Source organism: Drosophila virilis, chromosome 2, assembly GCF_030788295.1.
Source record: "Drosophila virilis strain 15010-1051.87 chromosome 2, Dvir_AGI_RSII-ME, whole genome shotgun sequence".
Classification (NCBI taxonomy): Eukaryota; Metazoa; Arthropoda; class Insecta; order Diptera; family Drosophilidae; genus Drosophila; species Drosophila virilis.
In genome coordinates this window covers 26,802,211-26,825,043 of record NC_091544.1, presented here as the reverse complement: position 1 = coordinate 26,825,043, position 22,833 = coordinate 26,802,211, and the positions used below count along the sequence as shown (strand labels likewise).

General features: G+C 39.1%; 3 protein-coding genes across 3 annotated transcripts; 2 read left to right on the top strand and 1 right to left on the bottom strand.

The window, feature by feature from the left end:
- Positions 1–103: 103 nt before the first annotated feature.
- LOC6632429 (acyl-CoA Delta-9 desaturase) lies at positions 104–2,273 on the top strand. The gene is made up of 4 exons (XM_002056065.4): positions 104–343; positions 430–560; positions 1,395–1,600; positions 1,686–2,273. Exons 1-4 carry the CDS (start codon positions 160–162, stop codon positions 2,185–2,187), a joined length of 1,023 nt encoding a protein of 340 aa, XP_002056101.1. The 5' UTR covers positions 104–159; the 3' UTR covers positions 2,188–2,273.
- A 6,317-nt stretch (positions 2,274–8,590) lies between these two features.
- LOC6632428 (acyl-CoA Delta(11) desaturase) lies at positions 8,591–15,809 on the top strand. Its single transcript, XM_002056064.4, has 4 exons — positions 8,591–9,543; positions 13,270–13,400; positions 14,585–14,976; positions 15,055–15,809. Exons 1-4 carry the CDS (start codon positions 9,099–9,101, stop codon positions 15,485–15,487), a joined length of 1,401 nt encoding a protein of 466 aa, XP_002056100.1. The 5' UTR covers positions 8,591–9,098; the 3' UTR covers positions 15,488–15,809.
- A 6,291-nt stretch (positions 15,810–22,100) lies between these two features.
- On the bottom strand, positions 22,101–22,799 carry Bet5 (blocked early in transport 5). The gene is made up of 3 exons (XM_002056063.4): positions 22,628–22,799; positions 22,411–22,553; positions 22,101–22,353 (listed from the first exon to the last, which is right to left on the bottom strand). The coding sequence occupies exons 1-3, from the start codon at positions 22,724–22,726 to the stop codon at positions 22,158–22,160; spliced, it is 438 nt and encodes a 145-aa protein (XP_002056099.1). The 5' UTR covers positions 22,727–22,799; the 3' UTR covers positions 22,101–22,157.
- Positions 22,800–22,833: the final 34 nt, after the last annotated feature.

The following is a 22,833-nucleotide window of genomic DNA, read 5'->3' as shown; positions in this document are numbered from 1 at the left end:
ATATTTAGCCGCGCCTCATCCATATGCATGTGCTCGTCGGGGACCCCGTTGGGAACCCCTGGCTTAAGCAAAGCCGCCGTCTTGAAGTCCGAGTTAGTAGCATTCCAGCTGGCGTCCGTGACAGTTGCCTGCTGCTGAGTTACCCACAGGCTATATAAAATGGGAGGACACGCAAAGACAGATGCAGTCAACAGCGGCAGCAAGGATGCTCCCACAGAGGCGGAGTTCAAGAAGCGGGACGCCAATTGGCCAGTGGTGCTCTTCTATATCCATGTGTATATACTGGGCACCTATGGCATTTATGTAACATTCACGAGCGCCTCATGGCCAACGATATTATTCAGTGAGTTCAATAAGTCAAGAGCTGTTGTTGTTGCATGCGTAATTACGGTTTGACACCTGCCCGATTTTGACTTTTTCTTTGATTAGCGGCCCTGCTCACCCTGCTGGGCATGCTGGGCGTGACGGTGGGCGTGCATCGTTTGTGGGCGCATCGCACATTTACTGCAACCGTACCGCTCCGTGTATTCCTCATGCTCTGCCAGACGCTGGCCGGTCAGGTGAGTCTAGTGGTGCCCTTCTAGGAGACGTCGCTGGCAAAAGCTTGCGGCAGAGCTTGCAACCGAGCTTGCTCTGCGCACGTTTAGTCAAGACAGCAACCTAAGCACATAACACAACCCCAAACGGTTATGATAGTGTGGGAAACGAAACCATTTTGTTGTCATGCTACATTTACAAATTAGAAAACTAAATGGTTACGAGGTTTTCGAATCTCGTCAGGATATGTGTGAAGCAGGCATTCCAAAGGACATAAAACAGGATATATCAATAGCCAAGCAGATATATCCTGATCCTGCTGCCTGTGCAACTATGCCTACGCATATGCAAACTAGCCTTATCCGAGTACCATATCACATAGTTGCCATAGGAACGATTCCTCGAAAACTTATAGGCTCTGTTCGAATATTGATGCTGATCAAGAATAAATACACTTGGTGGGGTTAGAGATGCTTATATTATATGCATATAGCCCCGATTAAAACAATCGTAAAGAATTTAACTTTTATCATGCAATTTATTGTTTATTTCAGAGTAAACGTGCCAAGCTCGTAATATTTAATTGACATCTCATTAAAAGCATAGATCACATATATCTCTATATAATTTATACAATATATAATTTGCACAAAATTGTAGTTTTTAATGGGAGCCACGCATTTGCCTTTCAAAATATCCACGCAAAATTTGATTCCTACAAGTTGAGGACATGTTTTTTTTAAGACAATTTCATTTTATTACATTTAAAAATATGCAACGACCTTCAAAGTGTCTAAAAATAGTTTATTTAGCTTATAGATATTTGTTATTTAACCCCTGCATTGTCTTTTGTCTAGGGCACCATTTACAGCCGCGTGCAGGCACATCGATTGCATCATGCCAAGTTCCAGGAGGACGACGATCCGTATTACAGTAAACAGAGCTTCATGTATGCCCAGCTCCACGGCAATTTGCTGAAGTACTCGCGGCAGCAGGAGCAGCTGCTGCTGACTGTGGACATGAGCGATATGGAAAACGATGGCATTGTCATGTTCCAGAAGCGGTAGGTCTTCCAGCTAACCATATGCCGGACGCCAAGTTTTCAAAACCAACTTATATGTGTGTGTGCTTTAATCCCGCTCCGACAGCTACTATGTGTTGCTATATATTGGGCTCAATGTGCTGCTTCCCGTGAACACGCCTTTCCAGTACTTTGGCGAAACGCTCGGCGTGTCCACGTTTGTGGGCTTCTGGCTGAGGAATCTCATTGTGCTGAATGTGGGCAATCTGGTGAACTCGGCGCACTTCATTTGGAGCATACACAAGGGTTTCAAGCCCACCGATTCCAATAGCATATTCTTCATCACGAAGTCCTTCTGGCCACAGTTCCATTACCTGCTGCCCTACGACTACCAGAGCGGCGAATTTGGGGACTATGCCAGCGGCACGGGCACCACCATGATACGCATCTTTGCGGCCCTCGATATGGCCAAGAATTTGCGCACCGTCTCCTCGGTGGCGGTGCGCAACGGCCTCACGTTGGCCGTGGAGACAAAGCGCCCCATTGTCGAGTGCATCGAGGAGCAGGTGAAGCTGGAGCAAAATGCTCTGCCAGCCAATCATTATCTCAATCGGGAAAAGTTCATGTGAGTCGCAGGTAGTTGACAATAATAAAAAATAAAAAGAATCAATCAACTGGCAGAAAAAACAATAAAAAATGGCCATTGAAAGTGAAACACATTTTTAAAGAAGTGCTCGACTTGTAGATATTCTCATACATTCTAGCTTGCTTCTATACACACACACACACACACACAGCTGTGCTTCTTCCTGAATGCATTCGGTGCTCATAGTCCGATCATTTATTAAACTTTCTAGTTCATGAGCATGGCGTCGAAACATGTGTATCGAGGCTTTAGCTTTAGTTAAGAAAAAAGTGAAATATATCCTGCGTATACCATTTGATAGCCCACATACCAAATTTGGCGAAAAAACTCATAAATTTCGACAAAAATAATAGCTCGTCTCGCGCTTAGCTTAGTAGAATATATAATTAATTTTTCTCAAGTCTCTAGCTTTTGTATTTTCGGAAATTGACGCGTTCAGACACTTCTGATCAAGATCTTTCTGCCTTTTACGAACACATGCCCCAAAACGATATATACCCTTTCTTACCTATTTTGAATGGACAGAGCGTATGCAAAATAGTTTATTTTCCAATTTCGTGGAGAGTGAAGACGGTTGACAAAAAAATAAAATATTCTGAAACTGTGTCAAGATGTTACCAATAAATAAACAAGTCTCTCAAGAATCAAGGATAGAAAATATACTGCAGGGGACAGAGCTTCTTTATACCCATTTTAAATTGTATTCAATGGATCAAATAGATTTTCAAGGTTTGTCAAGTAAAGTTGCAGCGCGGATCTGGTTGCCTAACCCTAAACCAAGTGCAAGCCCAAAAGCGAGCGGCCCTAAATGAGCTCACAAATCTTTATAATTAGGCTTTCGAATTTGTTTTACGAGTGCCAACGACATTTTCAACGTAAACATTTGCTTTTTTGACTGCCTTTCAACTTGGCCATCATCGCATGGCTTGAGGTTTTTCCAGCGGACGGGGGTTTATCTGGGGTGCGGATCGGTCGTCGCTTTGTTGCTGGCACTTTGAGCAAATTAAATGAGTCGCACTCAATAAATTATCACTAATACGCAATGTTTGCCCAGCGCTTGATTGATGCGTCAATATTTACGCACTTGGCCCGCACAGAAGCCTGGTTGAAATTGAGAAAAACTGAAATAAAACTCCGTTTATGATGCGTCTAAAAGCTAAATAGCATACATAGATCGTCTGGTATTCTAGTCGCACCGCTCCTGCTGGTTGCCAACTCAAATATTGACTCGTTCAACAGTTTTTTGGGACCAGGTTTTGCGCTTGAGTTGCGCCCAATCAAGCTGGGCGCGTTTCAATCTGAGTTCTGCATTGCAAATTAAATGGAATTTAAATGTGCTTTTTTTTGCTCTGTACCCAGTGAAGAGAGTTACAAAAGGGTATACTGTTTTCCCATAGAGTACGTATATTCCTTAGAATTTCCTATCAATGTTTAGTCGATATCTCATCCCATTTCGTAAATATCGATAAAAATCGATTTTCAGACTTGGTTAGACCTTTAAGAGGTATATATCTTTCATAGAGTATACACAGACTACAATTTTGGATAGCTCTAGTAATTTCTCATAAAATTCCTTTAAATTCGCATTCACAAACTCTTTTGATTTCTTTAACAGCACCCAAGAATTACCACGCGTAATAAACTGCATAAGGTATCTGGAATTCATATTGGGTTGCAATACAATACTATATTGATTGAGGTATACAGAGCATTATGTAGTCGAGCATACGCGATTAAAGCGTTTTTTTTTTGTGTATCTTTTGGTTGTTGTCTTCTCTTTTGGTGCGAACATGTTATTTGCATTTGTCTACAAACGCTTGAAGATCGTGAGACTTCCTTTTAATAGATAATGGTCATCAAATATCAGATAAATGCTCAGAAATAGCTCTATTTGCATAGATGCCAAGAAGATAAGTTAAAGAAATTATATGAGGTGTCGCCGATGATCTAATTAACCAGTTATAGAACACAGTTATCTATACTCGTTTACAATATATATGTAAACTCTACACATTGGAATTCCTTTCGCTTTCCTTTTCATAGAGAGAACGCTCGAACACAATTTAGTTTTTTATTGAATATATACAGATTTAAGCGATTTTGGGTTTTATAGTCTGTTCGTGTGTGTGTGTGTGTGTGTGAATGAGCCACTTGTACTAATTCCTAATGACTGTGAAGTGATTACTAATGAATTTGCCAGCTAAAAGCTGCGCCGGCGCAAAGTTTGCAGTTGTTTCCAATACCCTAACTGTGGGGTACTTTAGCTATGATAAAGAATGTGTGTTCTTGGCTTAATTATATGGAAAATTGACTAGAAATTAAATATAGCCTGCTTCTAATGGTCCCATTATGTGCAATATTAGATGCTTATATCCCAAAGCTTTGATAATTATTAAGCCTTCATGGGGCTATACAAATGAAAATAGCCTAAAAATGTAATAAAAAGAATTTTGAATTAAATTTGCAGAAGCTGTCTGTTAAAGTCAAAAGGTTTTGACTAAACTGAAAAATATAGTAAAACGCGTTACAAAATGGCTAAAAAGTATATAAAAAATATGTTAACAATAGCTTGATTTATGCTTTATAAATATAGAGTATAAAAAATTATGTATATAATATCTGATTTATATTCTAAGTTGAATGCCACGCTGTACTATTTGATAAATCTCTACTTATGATCAATTGAAAATATATAAATATAAACATATTTTTATATTTTATACAATTTAAAAGTACATCATAAAGCGTATTTGCTCTTCGTTGTTTTCACGACAGCTTTTCTTGATTGATTTGACTTTTTTTTGTGGCAGTGGCAGGCTAAACATACACAAACACAAATGGTGTATGTGTGTGTGTGTGTGTGTGTGTGTGCGTGTGTGGATAGCTTTTTGTTCATGCTCCGTTTGGGCATTAAGTTTGTTGCAAATTGCACTTGCGTTGTGCCTACTTTTGCGCTTTGTTATGTTAATTTGTTTTTGTGTTGGCTGTTATTTTTTCATTTTCATAGAAATAGTCAACTGAGCGACAGTTGAAGGTTGCCCAGATACGCAATTTATTGTTGACGGCTTTAACTTGTGTAATGTTTAATATTTAATGTTTGTTGTTGCACTGTTAGCGCTGCCGCTGCCAGTGTGACCAGAGCTTCAGCAAGTAAATACCCAAATCAGCAGACGGGGAAAATTCAAAAGTACCAATGTACAGCTAATAAAGAACAAGTTTAGCTGTAAATAAATAAAGTACCAGTCTTATGTGCACTTCGGCTCTAACCCTGAACCAAAGCAGTCGCTGCTTTGGCCAAAAACAAATGACGCCTTTTCAGAAAATCCCCAAGACAACAAAAAAAAAAAAATTTAAAAAATAAATAAATGAACCTTAGCCAACTAATCGACGGCAAATTGTGTTTTCATACGACTCAAAGCCCCGGAATGAATGGCTTTTGATTGTGGCCAAATGTGGCTCAAAAGAAGGAAATCATTAGTTTTCAGATATATGACGCTTACTACTCGCATTGTTAGCACTGAGAGTACGACCAAACTTTTGGTAACGATGCGTACATAGTCATCGGCTTTGTTCAGATTCGTGCAATTCTTCGGGGCCCAGAATGTTTGATTGTTTTGAGCTCATAAAAAACGCTGACGCTGCGCAAAGTTGGCTGCGTGAAGCTGCGCAATAAATCAAAAAAAAAAAAAAAAAAAAAAAACAAACTACTGTCTGAATATTTTGCGAGTGTTGGCCAAATGAATACATACGAGCACTCAGCAATATTGAAGTAAACGAAATAATTTGTCAAATCCTCTCAAAATTTGCCATGTGTGCTGATAGATCGTAAAGTTGTCAAAGAAAAGTGTTTTTGATCCTGAATATAATTTGTTAACCTCTTTGCAGAAACTTTGCTGACAAATTAATTGTTAATGTTTTATTTTAAATATTATCAAGGCATTTTAAAATAATCGAATTTTATTAAATCTGTGCTGAGTTTTCATGTTATGCCCAAATCTGTTCTCAATTAGGCATAACATTAAATAGGTCTAAATTTAGGCCCATATTGAGAGATTAGGTTATTTTCTCAATTAAAATATCACAAAAATATTAGATTGATTCGGAATTCAGAGTTGGATATTATATAATTGTTAAGGCCAAAGCTCGAACTCTAAAAGTCTTGGGTGTAAAGTTAATAAGAGAAAGGAAAAAGTGGAGATCACATTTTATCATATAAAATGTTTATGAAACGGACTTCGCACGTTTATCAATATATTTAAATATTTGCAATAAACATACCTAAATTAAACAAACATTTATTTAGCTGGCTCGAGGTGCGCATTTAATAAATAGTGAAACAAAAATCTTGCGATTAAAATAATGTTTTAGTACAATTAATGGCTAAAATATATTTTAATATTGACAATCTTATCGCAAGTTAAAAAAATAAAATAAAAAAATTAAATCATATTTACGATAAACTTCTTTAAATTTATTATCAATACATTCAAGTAACTACGATAAGCATAATTAAATAATAATAAAAAAAACATCTAAAATATATTAAAAATATGAACAAAAAACATAGTAAATTAAAAATAAAAAATATATTTTATTAGAAAATAGTTACGATAAACAGTTAAATTCACATAAGTATTATTATTAGTGTACGCTTCAAACACTCAACTGGCCCGCCCTAACGATACCCTATACTTTTGAAGCACATGCAGCGATTACCCTCTTTATGTTGCGCAGTGTAGCTGTGCTTTGTGGTCGAGCAGGGATGTTTTATTTCTTTTTGCTTTTGACAATTGAAATCTGATGTTCGGCTAAATTTGCTAATGTGTGAAGCTTACAACATAAACCACAAAAACGACGGCAACAACAACAGCAACAACAACAGCAACAACAACAACAACCACACGTAAAATGTCGCTTGTCGCTTGTCTCGTAAGTGCACGGGAATCGCCGAAATAGTTAAAACCGTGCGAGCTGAATGTGTTTTTCTTTTTACTTTTTTTTCTTTCTTTTTTTTAAGATCACGCCGAGCTGCGGCGCTTCCTTTTAGTGCTCGCTTTTTATTTTAGTTTGCTGTTTTTGCTGGCTTTTAATTAATTTTTGGCTTTTGTCTTTGGCGTTACGTAAAGAGAAAGCAACGCAGTCTTTGTTTCGTTGTTGTTGTTGTTGAACTTCATGATCATCGAACGGTTTTTGACTTTGGTCAACAAAAAAGCCAAAGTGGAGAAGGCCACACGACAACAACAACAACAACACAGACACATCCATGCTATATGTGTGCGTGTGCGTGCGTGTGTGTGTACATGCCACGTATTTGGGATTTTATGGGAGGAGATATTGATTGAGAAATGTTTGTTATTATGCAAATGCCGACAGGCTACCGACAGAATTCGTCGCTGGCCATTGTGAAATGCTTTTGCACTACATTTGATCGGGCGTTAGACGCTGGGTACAGTCGCCGGCAGAGCGCCATTTTCTAAGCTACATATGCCAAATAGAAATCGGCTGGCGAATGATAAACCTGATATTTACATAATTTAAATTTTGTTTTTTATTTTTTTTTTTTTTATACGTCGTTAAATGTCTTTTATGGCATACAAAACTACAATGATAACACGTTGACATAGTTAGCTGTATGATTTGAATCTATTTCGCTAGTCAACAAGAGCTGCCAATTTGTTGATGCATGCAATTCGAAAATCCAAAAACATATTTGTTAGATCGCGCCCAAACAATTTTGCTTAATGCTCAACAGGAAACAACTTGGCTGAGTAATCAGACGCGCAGCCAGCAGACTTCTTGTCGATTGTCTGTGAAGCTGTCATACAGCAGCCGCAGCTGGCAACAGAAAACAAAAAAAAACCAAAAACAACAAAACAATAAAAAATTACCCGACCATGCGGCTGATGCTGTGCGTTGCGGTGTTGCCAAAGCCAAAGCTAAAGTTGAAGTCGAAGTCGAAGTCGAAGTCGAAGCCGAAGTCGAAGTCGAAGCCGAAGACGAAGCTGCGGCTAAAGCTCAAGCCCTGTGCCGAAGTCAGAAACGAAGTTCGGCGCTGTTACAGGTGCATGTGTGTGTGTGTGTGTGTGTGTATATCGTGTGTTTGTATCGTGGCATAATCTTGGCCTTAAGTTTGCTGTTTTTGTCTTTGCTTTACCTTTTCTGAGTCCACAGTGCGCACCACAACAACAACAACAACAACAACAACATTCAGTCAGTCGGTCAATCAGTCAGTTTGGTGGTATGTCAGCCCAGCAGCAGCAGCAGCAGCAGCAGCAACAGCGACGCCGACAGCAACGCCAACGCCAACGCCAACGTCAAAGCCAACGCCGGCATAGGGTAGAAATTTAAAGTTTTGGCTGCGATCATTTGTCTACGGAACGGCGTCGTGTTAAGTTCGTTAGATAGTCAGAGCGCAAGGAAAACCCAAATCCAGCTTGAGTCCCAGCCCCAAAGAGAAACTGCGGTCTTACGCCAAAGGCCCACATATATCATACACATATACACAAAAACAAAGAGAAATAACATAAAGGGCCGCGTTCAAGACGACGAGTGTTACAAGTGCGCGTTTAAAGGCGGCAAAAGCAAGAGGCCAAATAAAACCAAAAGCGAAAAACGACAAGCGACAAAACAAAAAAAAAATACCGAAAAATAAAAACCAACAAAAAAACAGGCGACAAAGCCAACAAAACGTACTTTCAACAGCAATTAAAAAAATTGTTTAGTGTGTAAATCTGTGAAGAAGAAAGTTTTGGATTTGGAGCGGCAATTACGAAACCTGGGTTTCCGCCAGCCCAAGCTTTGTGCATGAAGTGAAAAGCCCGGAATAGCATAGCCGCAAGTCATAATCCTTCCCCTTTCCCCCCACCCACACAAAGCCATAGACAGCGCTACCAAATGGGCCACCTGTCCACATCGGAGCGTGTGTGCAGCACCACGCCAATGCCCAGCACAGGTGAGGGTAGTCCCCCGCTGATGACACGCCGCGCCAAGCTGAGCAGCGAGGTGCAGGCTCGTCGCGGTGAGGATTCATCGCCGGAGTCGGCGCCACGCCCCAAGCAGCAGCCGCAGCAGCAGCAACAGCAACAGCAGCCGATGTCGGTAGGAGCACCGCCGTCGCCCAGGAATATTCCAAAGCATCTGATCAATCACATACCCAAGGATCAAATCAACATGGAGGAGTACACGCGCAATTTCAAGGGCGACAATATCCTGGGCTGGCAGTTCAAGGCGCCGCTCAAATGGGACAAAGTCATACAGATCTCCTTGCTGCACATTGTCGCCGTCATCTGTTTCATCACCTATCCGCTGAACGAGCTGCGCCTGAGCTCAACCCTCTGGTGTGAGTATAAGTCGGACGAGGCGACCCATTATTGGGGCTTATATAAGCTGGTGGGCATACGGATGGGGAAATGTGTTGTGAGTTTTGAGAAAGGTGTCGAAAAGAGTCTGTTGCCCACCTGCCAACAGCCAGTTACATCAACAATAAATACAACTGCGGTTTCTTCGATTCGGAAATTACTGATCATTATATATGTATATATGTATATGTATATAAACATTTTTGTGTGGTGTCATCTCATGCTTTGTTGCCTTATGTACTTCACATTCGTATTCACATATTTCACATTCGCCCATCTTCCATTTCTGCTCTCCGGCTCCAACTCTACGCATAACCTATCACTCTTTCACTCTCCCCCTCTCCCTCTCTCGCTCCCTCTCTCTCTTCTGCCCACCTATGGCCATTATTTGCAATTTAGCCGCTTGGGCTGAAGAGCGTGAAAAATGAATTGAGCACAAGCGCGTAGAAAACATTTTGAGCGCCTTGCGCTGATTGCTTGTGTAACTGTGTAAGTGTGTGTGTGTGTGTGTGTGTGTGTGGGGCATCTCGAGTATTTCATAATTTTTTTTGCTTACATTTACGGTTACACTACGAACTCTCATTTATTGACATTAATTAATTGCTACTTAACATGCTTTTCCCTCAGCCAGCGAACGCTGCTACCACGCTAGCATCGCGCTGTCGCCGTCGCCGTCGCCGTCGCTGTCGTCGTCGCGCTGCCGGCGTTGTCTTCGTTGCCTTGGCCATATTGAAATTTCATATGTCAACGGGCTTATAGGGTTTGGGTTTTGGTTTAGTTTTGCCATTTATTTGTTTTTGTACTGTACTCGTATTTTCATAAATTGCCTTCGCTTGCAAATTCAGCTTAAAAATTAACTGACACAGTTGAACTGTGAAAATGAAAACGAAAACGAAAACCAAAACGAAACGTATCAAAAGAAAACCGAAAACCACTGAACATTCAGTTGACACATATTTATTTGGGGCTAATGGAAGAATCACCCAAAACCCATATGTACATACATATATCTCAAGGCTGTTTTTAAGTAAACAGCATTAAATGCGACTAGAAAATTCTCGCATTCAGCCTAGGCAAACAAATCTACAAATTCGAAATCGACATCGAAATCGAAATTAAGCCGCATCTTCGCCATTTTGGCCACTCGAGCTCTCAGCGTCTCCATGTATGTAAGTCACAGCCAGGGCCATGGCTCAATACACACGATTTATGATCACCATAAGTTGTACTCCCCACATGCGATATTGAAATAATAAAACAGAATAAAAAAAATTAAAAAAAAAAAAAAACAAGCAAAATTAAACAGAAAACCCAACGTTTGACATTGAGATCTCAGTACAGGCTGCGCAGCGGCGCGTCAGTTTTCATGTATGGGCGCATCATTGCAAATTCCAGGACGCATTCATCCATTGTAATTTAAAGCAGCAGCAAAAAAAAAAGAAAAACACAAAAAAAAAACGTAAATATGCGTGCATTGTAAATTTTAATATTTATTGCTCTCCGGCGGCAACTGGACTCGAACCGCGGACCACGGGGCAACGAGCAAGCACACGCACACGCACTTGTCTAGACGCTGCAAGACCCTTTTAAGGGCGGTGTCCAGCTCGTAAATATTTTGGCAAATTACAGGCCGACGTGCAGCGTTTATTCAATGATCCACAGATGATTGTTTCGAAATTTAACTCTTTTCATTTTTTTTTATACGTTTTTCGCTCTGTCCTTTTTTTTTTTGTCGTGTTTGACACGATCGTCGCAACTGTAATAATATTAATTAGTTTCTGGGGCGTTGATGTTATACAAAAGATGTTTCGCACCATGCGCAGCATTATCCACGTTTCTACTAAATGCGGTGATAATTAAAGTTTTGATAGAAAACTACAAAATTTGTATGGGTTATTATGAGTGATATCTTTTGGTTGGCAATCAAATAACTTAATATAATAATGCTAATAAAAATACAAGATATTGTTAATTGTATAACAAATATGGTACATACATCTATCTCAGTACCTCAGTAACGCCCGCTCGGCTAAAGAAAACCCCTAGAAAAACCATTAGAAAAATGTATCTTTTAGCATTAGAAATACGATAATCGTTAAATCAAAGTCAAAGTCAGTTAAACGCGCAGCCAAAAGACGTTTTTATCCGCAATGCATTTCAGATATATTCATTTTAGATATATCAATATATTTGTATGTATCTGTGCACACGTCCTTGATTGAAACGTTGAACCCGCGTACAGCATGAGCGAAGTTTCGGGTGGCCACATCGAACCATTTGACAATTTCACAACCGCACAAAGGTCTTGGACCCTGATACTCTGGCTAAAGTTCATGCTGCCTAAGCATTTCATTTGACTTTCAAATGAAGCAAACAACATTTTTGTTTCTTACCGATTTCACATGTATGCATACATGTTTATTTATTTGGCATTGCATTTTCAATGCTTTCATTTGGTTGTCAAAGAATTGGATTAGGCTACACCCTGATGACCCCGCATTTTCTAAGACTTTGGCAGCATTCTATAATTTGATTAAATTGATTTAATTTCATTTGAGTGCTTTTAATTTTTGTGGTCAAATGTTATGATCGTCCGATAGCTGGGCAATACATAGAGTTCCAACATTTTTGGGTCTATTTTCGAAACAGGTTTTGTTTTTTTTTTTTTCGGCTTGTCGCAATCCAAGCAACATCAAGCAATAAACTTTTGAAGGTTAATCTTTCATTCAGTTGGACTCGACTGTGTGTAACACCTTTGTGGCAGCATGCTGGCAGCGGGACGATGGCGGGGGGCGGTGGCACGTTTGCTAGGGCTGAGCGAAGAAATCGTTAACTTTTCATTAGTATAAATTGTGAAACGAAATATCTATGAATATTGTTGACGACTTCGCCAGTGTCTGAGAATTTGTATTATTTTCTTTGCGCTGGCTTCTTCGACTAATGTAATTGTCATTGCCTGATTATATTTCTCTCTTTATTGTTTTAGTCATTGTCATTAGCCGTCGTTGTAGCGGAAAAGCACTGGCAACGCGTTAATTGTAGTAATAGCTTGTAGGCGTGCAGGCACATTTCTACGTGTATCTGTTAGATACAATTGGCAGATGCAAGCAGATGCATGCACTTGCATCCGGCATCGTTTGGTGACAATTCAATAATTTCTCTGGCATCATTAAACAATTAATCAATTATTGGCAAGCACATGCCGCATTTGTGGGCGTCATGGACTTCAAGGGTACGCAAATACTGTGACTGCTGCACGGTCACAGTTTGCGAGTCACAGTCTTGGGTCACGTGTTCTGTCATTATGCTGTCGTGTTTGCCGCAGCCTGCAATTAGCCGGCAAACCCGTAGATACAGTCACACGTCAAATTATGAAGCTATTTGAAAAATGTTCCCATGCCTTGGCCTTGTGGCGGATGCCGTTCGCCAACTCAGCTTCCGTCTGGGCTTATTGTGCACCGATTTGGCCAACAAATTAACACCATAACACAAATGCCTCAATTTCCGCAAAATGTAATTTTGGTATTTTCAATTTTGTTTTTATATACACTATTTTTTATATCCAATTAGCACGATATTTGTTGGTGTTATTTTCAATTGAGACGGAGTTAGGGGTGTGTTTGTTAGGCGAGTCTAGTTTTATTAGTATCTCCTCTGATATTCTTATTTTTATTTACTTATTTATACTGTTTTCAAATGCCTTGCAGCCTTCTTTATGGGCGGCGTGGCTGGCTTTGGCGTTACCGCGGGCGCCCATCGCTTCTGGACACATCGCAGCTACAAGGCCAACAAGATCTTGAGGAGTCTATTGATGATCAGCTATTGTGTTGCTGGTCAGGTAAGTTTAACACGTAGATAGTATAAATATGAATTTGTGTAGATATATGAATCACGAAAGGCTAAGCAATCAAATACTTGGAAAAGAAAGATCACCCTTTACAACTATTTTTATTGCAATGGCAAACTATAAATCAATACAGAAATATCAAGTCTAAACAAAAAGTACAATGAACAAAAATATAATAGAATAAATAATATCGTTGATTTTATTGGAAAGATATTTGTTAAAAATTGTAGTAAAATCTTGTTTGCTTTAAAATTAATTTGATTTTGATGAGATTTAAAGAAAAAAGTTTTTACTAAAGGTTTTTTTTAAGGCAAGTTTTTATTAAAAGGCTTTGCTGCCAAAAGTTTTTTTTAGTGAGAACTTGAATTTGAATAGAGTTGTATTTATTTTAACTTAAAACTAAATAAACTTATAATTAAATTAAAATTTAGTTTTTTTTTTTTAAATTTAAATTATATGGAATTTAAACAGTTTTTCAAAATGAGTTTTATTAAAAATGTATTTCTTATTACATTTTTATTTATTTTATTTATTTATATAATATCGAGAAATCCTTAAAAATGTTATTAAAAATATGTACACACCATTTTTAATTTGAATGAAATCAAATGCTTCAGATAATCCTTCAGATAAGCCGTTCTTCGACCTTTTTAGCTGCGAGTGACCTTATGACGGCACAGCACTGTGTTATGCAATATGATTTGGGCATTTTAGTCGACACATTTAATTTATGTTCCGCTAATGTTGTTTCCCACATGCGGTTAACATTTCGTTGTAGTTGTTGCTGTTGTTATTGTTGTTGTTGTTGTTTATGTGCTTTTTGTTTTGCTTCTTTGTTTTGCCGTGTGGCGAATTGTAAAGTAAATTTGTCGTAATGTAATTAACATTAATTGCGTCATTAAGTACAACAGCTTAATGCCTTTTTGTCACCGCGCGACTTGTGCCGAAATTGTAAATTGACAAAAGGCGGCGACAACAACAACAGCAACAACAACAACAGCAACAACAACAACAACAACAACTGCCACACAAAAGATAGACAAAAAACGTATCTGACAGATACATTTGTCATATTTAATGAGCGTGCCTTTAGGCGGGCGTAAGCCCAGACTAGACGAATTGTCAGTATTTCAAGCGTAACTAAAAACTCGAATCGGTTTTCGTATTCGTTGCAGAACACCATGTATGATTGGGTGCGGGATCATCGGGTGCATCACAAGTACTCGGAGACGGACGCCGATCCGCATAATGCCAATCGCGGCTTCTTCTTCTCGCACGTCGGCTGGCTGATGATGCTGAAGCATCCGGATGTCCTTCGCCGTGGCAGGCAAATCGATATGAGCGACATTGTTTCCGATCCTGTTCTCCAATTCCATCAGAAATACTTTGTGCTGCTGAAGACGCTGCTCTGCTTTGTGCTGCCCACGTTGGTGCCGGTCTATTGCTGGAACGAGACCTGGTATCATGCCTTTGTGCATCAGTGCATATTCCGCTATGTGTTCAGCCTGAACTTCACCTGGTCCGTGAACAGTGCAGCTCATCTGTGGGGCTCACGCCCATACGACAAGTAAGTAGCTGTGCAAATTGGCTGATTGAATGATTGCCAGCATTCCATTGTTTGCTTCTGCTTCCCTTTTTGGCGCAGGCGCATTATGCCCAGCGAGAACATCTATGTCTCCATCATGGCCATGGGCGAGGGCTGGCACAACTATCACCATGTCTTCCCCTGGGACTACAAAGCAGCTGAGCTGGGCGATTATAAGGTGAACATGACCACCATGTTGCTGGACACATTCCAAAGGATTGGCTGGGCCTGGGACATGAAGCAGCCATCCAAGGAGCTGGTGCGTCGCACTCTGGAGAAATACGGCGATGGCACACACGCATCACAGGTGGGCGTGGGTGCGGCAACAATTGCTCCCGGTAGCACCCAGATGGTTGGACATCTTCACTATTCCGAGGTTCCCGATCCCGACCTGGAGTACGATGCCGAGTCGAGCAGCACCGAGAGCGCCAAGCTCGATGAGAACGAGAACGAGAACGAACGGCCACAAAAAAGTTGGCAGTTTAATGGGTAACTGCAGCTAGAACCGATTGTGAATTACTAGTGTTTGCCGGTTTACTTAAGTGTGGGGCTCTTAAATGTACAACAACAAAAATGAGAAAAACAAAACAAACAAAAAAAACAACAACAACAACAACAAAAACATCATGAAATGTTCTAATAATCTTAACACTTAACTCATATTGAATGCGAGGTCTTGTCATACCAGGAGCAGGCCACGACTGGCTGTTTCTATATGTATATATACATATATACATATATATATGTGCATATATGTATGTATATATATACACACACGATATATGTATCTAAGCATCCGCAACTTGTGCGTCTTGGGCGTGGGGCGGGTGATGGTCAATAATCGTTTTTCTATTAAATTAATTAATATTCTTATTAATTTTATTGTTATTCCTATTCGTATCACCCTTACAGAACCCATATATTCGATATCCATATATACACCATATATTCATTTGCGTAGGTTTAGGTATTCTCTAGCATATTAGCTTGGTACGTCATAGTTTAAGCTAAACATTTACAAAATAATGTTTGTAATTCAATAAATTGCAGGCAACAAAAAAAAAAATAATAAATGTAAAATAAATTATTTACAAAATACATGCGATTCCGTTTAATTTCTTGCTCAATCAGAGCTTCCTCTGAAGTTAACAATACAAAATAAATAAAGCAACAAGTTTAAACAGCTCGAAGTCACGCTCTGGATTATTATTGGCTTGATGACTCTAAAACTGTAAATGCAAACCAGTGCATTTCAAACTGTGATTTTTGGAAACGGAACTCTTTCTTTGCTTGTCTGTAATCTGCCCACTTAAAAAGGAGCCCAACTCTTTCAATGGATAAAACCCAAAAACCCCCTAGACTTTTAGTTTTCTAAAAATAAGTGAAATCGGGAAATAGTAACAAATTATATGGAATTATGAATCAATCATTCCAAAAGCCAGATTCTGTGTTCTGAGAAAACTACTTTTCTCTATTAATGAACTTATTGCTAGATTTTTCCAGTATTCCAGGATAGTTTAGACTAATGAAAATAGACTTATATATAATAATGTCTTGAAAAAACAGAACGGAACAGATCATTATTGGAATGATGCTTCTGCCAAGTTCTATAGATATAGATATATATACATATATATAGCATATATATAGAAATTATGGGTTCGCAAAGGTCTCTTTCTACATTTTGTGACAAATTTGTAATGCCCACCACTCCTCCCCTCCTTTCTTTAGATGATCAAAAGATGAAGTACATTTTAAGTGGCAAACACTTTTGGCTGGCAAGACAATTTGTCAGAATCGGAATGTTGTACAACGTGTGAGACTTATAATTGGATATCCAGTAGATATTTATGAATTAGATGCGCTCTAACAGAGCTTCGTTTTTATCGTAATGATTTTTGAAGAACTTGTCATTCAGAGCTTTGTTGTCTGCATTTTGTCGTAGCTTAAAACTGGGTCTTTGGAAACTCCCGTCCATAAACTGAGCTAGAAATATGCATCAGATGCTTGACAAGCCTACGTGTCAACTATATGTACACATTCAAAGATATATATATAGCTATATATAAATATGTATGTGTGTGCATTGCTTAACTGATAGATCTCACTTGCCCTACAACTGGAGCAACACCCACTGACCCCTGGGCTCAGTCCCACGCGGCACAGTTTAATTTCCGTTGACAGATGCTCGCTTGACGCCCTGACTAAAATGACAAAATGCAAATGCGCGATGCGTCAGAGAAGAAGACAGAAATAACAAAACTACCTTTTGTTAAATGTATCTCGAATGCAGCCGCCAAACTATGTCCAGGGCAATTGCCAACTGGTTTCGTTAGTCTTTGGCCTACGTGACCAAGTCCGTATCTGGCCAAAGTCCAAGTCCAAGTCCAAGTCAAACCAAGCCAAAGTCTAGCCAAAGGGAGCCTCTTTTTTGCAGCACAGTCAGCGCATGAATTAAATTCCAGGAGTCGCTAGTTAATTGCGCCAAAATCGATTAACCCGTCCAGCTCAATGCGCCAACGAGTTGGCCTACGTGCCAGTTGGCTGGTAGGCCAGGCCTAGAACCTTGAAAAGTGGTTCTGTGCCTGGCTCACGTTCGCCTAGGGGAATTCCTGATGCACCACTTGGCCAGTGCAGCAGGCGGGCGATTCATCAGTCAGCCTCATGTCTCATTAAATTTTATTGAAATTGAAATATTTAACAGTGTATGGATCGAGATCCATGGCCCGTCCTTCATTGACTCTTGGCCATTGCGCATAAAAAAGGTCAACTACTTTAGCTTATACCAATATGGGCCGAAAATCGTTTGCGCCAAGTCTGTCATTGGTGCGTAAAGCTCTCGGGCCTTGTTAGTTGCAGTTGCCTGAGCTTCATGGGCCGAATTTGTCTTAATTAGTGACAAGCCAACAAACACAGTTGACATCAGATGAGCCCAAAGATATCGTCAAGCAAAAAAAAAAATTATCGTTCATTAAGGCTGGTATATTGTCAAAGATCAAAAACTTTACTTAAAATTATCCTTGCTCGAGGCTGGAAGAAAATCAAATACATCCAAAGATATGCCAAAGACCTTACATATAACACTGTTAAACAAAAATTAAATCAAAAGATCAAAAGAACTTCAAACAGTTGACCACAGTATAGTATTGAATCAAGGGAATCAAATAAAGATCAACACTTGATCAAAAGATCAAAACAGACTAGAGTGATAGATATCCTTACTTTAATTAATGGGATCAAAATACCAAATAAGGCTAAAGACATGAGAGGTAATGTGCTAATACGAAGCTGGTCTACTTTAAAGATCAAATAATCTTAAACAAGATCAAATAGTGATCTATCGATCAAAAATGATGCTTACTTGAGTCTGGTTTATTTTATATATATATATATTAAATATTTGATGAAAGGATCATCCAAAGATAAAGTGAAAGAGTTGACTGAAAATAAAGATCAAATATTTGCTAACCGGATCAAATCAAGAACAATTATTTAATTTGATCGACGAATCAAATAACTCCAAAGATTTAGCTAAAGAATAAGCTGAAAATTATGCTTACTTTGAGCAGGTTTTAGGCAGTTCGTTTTAGCGCTTATCTGTTGCTAGGAAACAATCCGAACTCTCAGAATCTATTAATTTATGTCCAGTTTTTTTGTAGCTTCATTTCTTATGCACATTGTATTAATCTGACCCGAGCGTGTGCCGCTTTCAGTCCAATCAAATTCCCTGCCCACATATAAAAAGTGGCTGTTTTTTGTTTTTGTTGCTGTTTTTTTTTTTTTTTTTTTGTTTTACAAATCTAATATGATACATTGTTTTGCATAGCTAATGCTGATTTTCAGGGCCACGCGAAGCGCGCCTACTTTATATGGCCAAACGGGCAGCGTTCTTTAGGAAACACGCGCATTTACCTTGTTGGAGCCCTCAAGTTTTAGCAAAAGTTGCTCAATAAAATGTGTTTGCAATTAAAAGCCAAAACAAAGACTAACAAATGTATTTATAGTTTCGTAAAACACGTTAAGGCCAAAGACAAGAGATTGGTGTTTTTTATGCCCTAAGAATTGGCAAATAGACGCCTCATAAAACTTGGCCAAGATATGTGAAAGACAGCAAAACAGAACTGTGGCTCTTGAGCAGCAGCTTTAGTTGATTCGCACAAATCTATTTCAGTTCTATAACTCAGATACATCAAGATCCGAACAGAGCATCTAAAGGCTTCGCACACATCGCTCGATCAGTCAGAGTTCTAATTTTAGGCTCGTAACGCATTTACATATTATTTTAGTTGACTTCATTGGCATCGAGCTTGGCCTGTTGGTCAACAATGGCAAAGAGATTGTGTTCGTAAAAAAAAGCCAAGTCCAAGGCCCTTTCACAGTCCGCGTGGGCGGGCGCCCCTCAGTTGCTGTCACAGTCGCCAGTTGGGTTTAGTTAGCAGCTAAATGAAAAGTTAGCCGCACTCATCTTTCACCTTTAATTGAGCTAAACTGAAAATTTGAACAGTAATTGTTGCTCAAAGTTAGCAATTATAACGCTAAACAGCAAATTCCCAGGCGCCAACAATGGAGATTCATAATGACCCTCCCGCAGCTGCTTTTGTGTTTATATATATATATATAATTTTTTTTTGTAATATCGAGGGAATGTTGGGGCATGTGCACATTATTTTCTTGTTTTCATTTTCCAAGTCGTTGCGGCCCAACAAACCGTTAATAACCTTGTAAACTATTCGGTTGACGAAAATGGAATTCATTGAGAGTGGTTCGTGATTTGCGTAACATTTGCGCAGCCCAAAACCACAAAAAATCAAATCAAATCAAATAAGATGAGAAAGTAGGAAAGTCCGCAGCATGCCGACGACTTAATACCCTTGCAAGTATTTGACTTTGGAATTGAATGGTAAATGCTCGCGTATGCTGAAATTGCTGAAAATATTTTGCCTACAAAAAAATACTTTTCGATCGATCAACAGCTATGGCAGCTATATGATATAGTGCTCCGATTTTGATAAGACTCCGCATATATGTGGGAAGCATGGTAAGACTCATAAATGCCGAGTTTGGTTACGATAATTTGAAAAACAAAAAAGTTTTTCATTCAAGAACTAAATCTACGACTGATTGTTCCGACAGCAGCTATATGATATAGTAGTGCGATGTATTTAAGATTTGGTATAAATGAGGAGCATAAGATATCTGGAAAAAACAAAAAGGTTTTCGACTGATCGTTCCGATAGCAGCTACATGATATAGTGTTTCGATGCGACCATATCCGACATAAGTACTGCCTTAAAACTGGGAGACCAGTTCGTATAGAAACTGAGAGGCGGGCGACCGGACAGACTGTTGATGCTGATCTAGAATATATATACCTGATGGAGTAGGAGATGTCTCCTGCCCCAATTTGTCCTTGACAAGAGCATACAAACTGGGGAAACCAAAATGCAGATCACAAAAAAGCGCCAGAGCGTAACATGAGGTTCGAACGGGTTCGAGCCCGGGCTAATTGGGTTGCTGAACCGATCGTAATCGTGATCGTGTCCGCGATAAGCAAAATCAAAGCCAACTAGCAAATTGAAAGTCAACAAGCCGACTCGGGCCAACCGGTATCTGTATTTGATAAACATAAATCTGAATACTTATATAAATGCAAATAAACTAAAATAAAAAATAAAAAAAACACAACAAATGAAAAACTCCCATGCATAAACGCAGTTTTGGAAAGGGCATTTTGTAAGATGCTGGCGCCTCCACGTGACAGTTCAGTTGATTAACTCAAAATAGGTTTTGTTTTTTGTGTATCTATGAAATACTACTAGCCCTACTAGCTGTATGACTATATCTAAGACGACAGAAAAGTCGCAGGCCTAAAAACCCGCTTTGCGGTTCAATTTTTATTGTCTTCGCAGCTTTTGCAATGCACTGTTGAAACCCGGTTTCGAATTTGACCCAAGCGACAGTGTGACAAAAATAAAAATAAAAACAAAACAGATACAAAACACATTTAGACCAAAAACTGCAGATGACTTGTGTGAATTTTGTATAAGTGAGACATCGTAAAAGCTAGCAAAAAAAAAAAAAACAAAAGTACACAAAAATAAATAAGTCACATTTGCTGTGCCGAAGTGTAAATGCTCTGCAGATATCTGGAACAAAACAAGTTTTAAAAAAAAAAAATTCTATTTATTATTGAAATTAGCCCCTTTTTGTTTTCTTTTGTACTATTAATACTTATTTATAAAATAATAATAAATATAATTAACTAAATTGATTTATTTTAAATTTAAAAAATTTGACGTGCCAAAGCTCGGGCTTAAGGCTTGGCCATAAATTCGGGCATCTAAATTTTTTTCTCTTATTTTTTTAACATTATTATTTATTTTTATTGAAAATCTGCTCACTTTTTGGGCAGTTAGGTATTGCGTGTATCTAAAAGCGTTGCAAATTTCGTGACCCAGCTAACATACTCATCGCAAGGGTATACATAAATTCATATATGTTTACATAAATATGATTGTATGTAGGCATGCATATGTGGGTATGTATATGTATTAGCATGCCCAAAAGGTTGCTAACGGTGCAGCAGCGACAGGTTTTTTTGAAAAGAAAACGTAAACCAAAGTCGAACCTATAGTACATATATATGTATCTCTCTCTCTCTCTCTTTCTCTCTCTGTCTAGCTGGCTCTTCTCTACTTCTGTCGCTTGGCTCTGGGTATTTCCATGTGCGCGCAGCCTGTGGCATTTTGCAAATCATTTTCCATAGTTATGAGGATTGCGCAAAACCCTTGATGCGAGTGGAGCCAGCCTAAAAGTAACTGGCGTTGGGGGCGAGTCGCGCACAGATTTAATCGCGTGCGGCAGCAGCAACAGTTGTCATATGCGAAAAGCTAACGAATTTCACGAAAATACAGAAAAAATGATATGCAATTGAAAATTACAGATCTTAAAGCTGGCCCTTGCGCAAGTTTTGGCGGCCTCTTTCATATGCCGCTGTGGACCATTTCGCATTTCCGTCGTGTGCTCCACTTGTATGTATTTAAAGCACGGGCATAATTGGAGGCCTCTGCAGCTGCCAACGACTACAATTTGGAGAGGCTGTACGCTTATGACACATGATTTGGAGTTTTATACGTATCTATTAACTATACAGTGGGCTTAGTCTAAATATTTCTTATGCCAAAAATAGGCGACTGTTTGATGAACTCGTCAAGTTTGCTCTGGAACAACTCCGAGGTGACCACTGTGCCGGGCGTCCACAGTGGATCACGCACCACATACTCCACCCAGACTTTGGCGTATAGCTGCTGCAGCAGTTCCTTGACATTGATGGCTGCCGTGTCAGTGTTTAGTACAAATCTAAATAAATCGACAATTAAATTCAACTCAGCTCAGAGCTGCAACAGTTGCTCTCACTTTAATCCCGAGGGCGTTTCCAGATAATGTAGCGCATAGCGATTTGTTTTATAGTAGAGAAATCCTTCACGCGGATCGTGTGGTGATATTTTGCTGACAAAGGACTTGATGGAGAATAGCATGCCATATGTTAGCTTTGCTTCCTGGGAATATAAACAAAAAAATAATTGTTGGCATTCGCTCGGTTTTTATTAACATGACGTAGAACGGTGCCCACCTCCTCACGGGTTATGCCCGATTTTTTGGTACGGTTCCACTCTGCGTAATGCATTAGAGTGCCCATTTTGTCAAATATGTACAAATTAAAAATCGTCATGTTGCTTAAAACTTTACTAAATTCTATGCATCACCAAATTAACAATAACAAACGCCGCAACAGTGTGACCCTATTAAAAAAAAAAACAGCAAAACAAAAAATATCGA